General features: G+C 56.4%; 1 protein-coding gene across 1 annotated transcript; it reads left to right on the forward strand.

Annotated features, from left to right (window-relative positions):
• Positions 1–836: 836 nt before the first annotated feature.
• On the forward strand, positions 837–2,252 carry LOC143298264 (small conductance calcium-activated potassium channel protein-like). Its single transcript, XM_076611079.1, has one exon. The coding sequence runs from the start codon at positions 837–839 to the stop codon at positions 2,250–2,252; it is 1,416 nt and encodes a 471-aa protein (XP_076467194.1).
• Positions 2,253–2,468: the final 216 nt, after the last annotated feature.

Raw genomic sequence — 2,468 nt, forward strand, 5'->3', positions numbered from 1 at the left:
AAGAAAGAAAAAAAAAGTATCTAAAAAAGAAAGAAAAGAAATGATAATGATAATAATGTATTTAAAAAAAAGAACAGAAATAATAATAATAATAATAATAATAATAATAATGTTTTTTTTTAAATTAAAAAAAATAAAACAGCAAACCTTCAACACGCTCATCGTGACATTTTTCAACAGCAGATATCTTTTTTTCTTTTTTTTTTTTTTTTTTAATTACCATATTCATTTATCTTTTTCTCTTTTTTTTTTCTTTTTTTTTAATACCCCTTCCTGCTTTCACAACTTCCGAATCTTTTCATTGGTCCTCAGGGGGATGATACATACATACATGCTCTTTTCCCCCTAGTGTTCACTGGGGGGGTATCCAGTCAATGCTGCGAATATGAATATTCCTTTTTGGTGATGGAATTAGCCGAGTAATAATGATTCCTCTTTCTTGTTTACTGCATTGCTGTTCCGTTTGTTGTCGTTGGCGATGGGATTTTATCGACGTGGTTGTCGTGGTGGTGGTGGTGTGCGTGTGTGTAGGGGGAGGGGGGAGGGTGTGAAGACGATTTTGTTGTTGTTATTTTTCGGAGGTGTTTATTTTTTTATCTTATTTTTTCAGTTGTTATCTGTAATAATAATGGCTACTTTTTTATTTGACTGGCCAGTCCTGACTGGGCCCTGTGTGGTCAGTCAGCAGGACAGTGAGAAATGAAACACTGTCAACGTCTTCGTGCACTAACACAACAGAGCCGTGTGCTTGGCGCTGTTTGCAGGAGGAGGAGGAGGAGGAAGAGCAGGAGGAGCAGGAGGAGGAGTAGGAGGAGGGCGTGCTGAAGCGGTCCGCCATGAGCTCCTTGGTGGAGGACCCCGGTATCCCCCTGATCGGCATCACCCACAGCCCCCCTCTCTACACCCCCACCGCCACCCCCACCCCCACGCCCACCACCACCCACGACCCTGACCAGCACGCGCGGCGCTTCGTGACTGTGGGGTCCCGCCTGGTGCGGCGCAAGGAGCTGTACGTCAAGCGGAAGCGGCTGTGCGACGTGTCCCTGGCGCTGGCCCTCACCGGCGTCCTCCTCATGGTGCTGGAGACCGAGCTGGTGGCCCATGACGTCGTCAGCCGCGCTGACGTCAGCTCCTTCCTGCTGAAGCTGGGCGTGACGCTGAGCACGGCCGGGTGCGTGGCCGTGACGGCCTGGTACCACGTGCTGGACGTGCGGCTCTTCACCATCAACAACTCCATGGAGGACTGGCGCCTGGCCATCACCCCACGCCGCCTGGCCGCCATGGCCGTGGAGATGGCCGTGCTGCTCGTGCACCCCGTGCCGGGCGACTTCCACGTGTCCTGGATGACCATGGACTCGGACGGCGACCTGTCGGCGCGGCGGGTGAGCATCCCGCTGGACGTGGTGCTGTCGCTGCCCATGTTCCTGCGGCTGTACCTGGTGCTGCGCTGCATCATGCTGCACTCCCGCCTCTACCAGGACGCCAGCTCCCAGAGCCTGGGCGCCCTCAACCGCATCCACTTCAACTTCCGCTTCATCTTCAAGTCCATGATGGCCCTCTACCCGGACTACGCCATCGGGGCCCTCGTGCTGTCCTTCTTCCTCATCGCCTCCTGGACCCTCCGCCTGTGCGAGATGAACAACGACGGGGACCACGCGCGGGTGCACGGCAACTTCCTCAACTCCATGTGGGTGATCGCCATCACCTTCCTCACCGTGGGCTACGGGGACATCGTGCCCAATACGCTGTGCGGGCGGGGCATCGCCGTGGTCAGCGGCATGATGGGCGCCGGCTGCACGGCCCTGGTGGTGGCGGTACTGGCCCGCAAGATCGAGCTGTCCCGGGCCGAGAAGTACGTGCACGACTTCGTGCTGGAGGTGGACCTGGACAAGCAGCTGCGGCACCAGGCGGCCAGCGTGGTGAAGCGGGCCTGGCGGATCTACCAGCTGACCAAGCTCCGCCACAAGGCCGCCCTCTCCCAGGCCCAGGACCGCCAGCTCCTCAAGCAGCAGTCCGACCTCCTACGCGCCATCTACGCCATCCGGGAGATCAAGAACGCTCAGCGCCGGCTCAGCGACAACGCGCTGTCCATGCTGGACGTGCACAAGGCACAGCGGGAGATTGCCGTGCAGCTGGACTCGCTGCACTGCCAGCAGAGGTCCCTGGAAGGCAAGGTGAACGGGCTGGGCGAGAAGATGGCCATCATCTACAACAAACTCTGCTCGCTAGAGCGGGCTGGTCGGCGCCCTTAATTGATTGATTCAGGGTGGACCAACCCGCTTGGGGTTATAGGCCTCTCATACAATGGTCGCCGGAGCTGCTGCGGGTATTGAGCAAGAGTGTACGCCGTGAGCAGTACCACTCTCCTCCCTCGTCCCTCGATATCAGCCATCCACCACCACCACCCCTCGCCCCACGCCCCCTCCATCTCCCCACCAAGAGGAACTCCCTTATCCGCTCTGCCCCCT

This window comes from Babylonia areolata, chromosome 23 (genome assembly GCF_041734735.1).
Source record: "Babylonia areolata isolate BAREFJ2019XMU chromosome 23, ASM4173473v1, whole genome shotgun sequence".
NCBI lineage: Eukaryota > Metazoa > Mollusca > Gastropoda > Neogastropoda > Buccinidae > Babylonia > Babylonia areolata.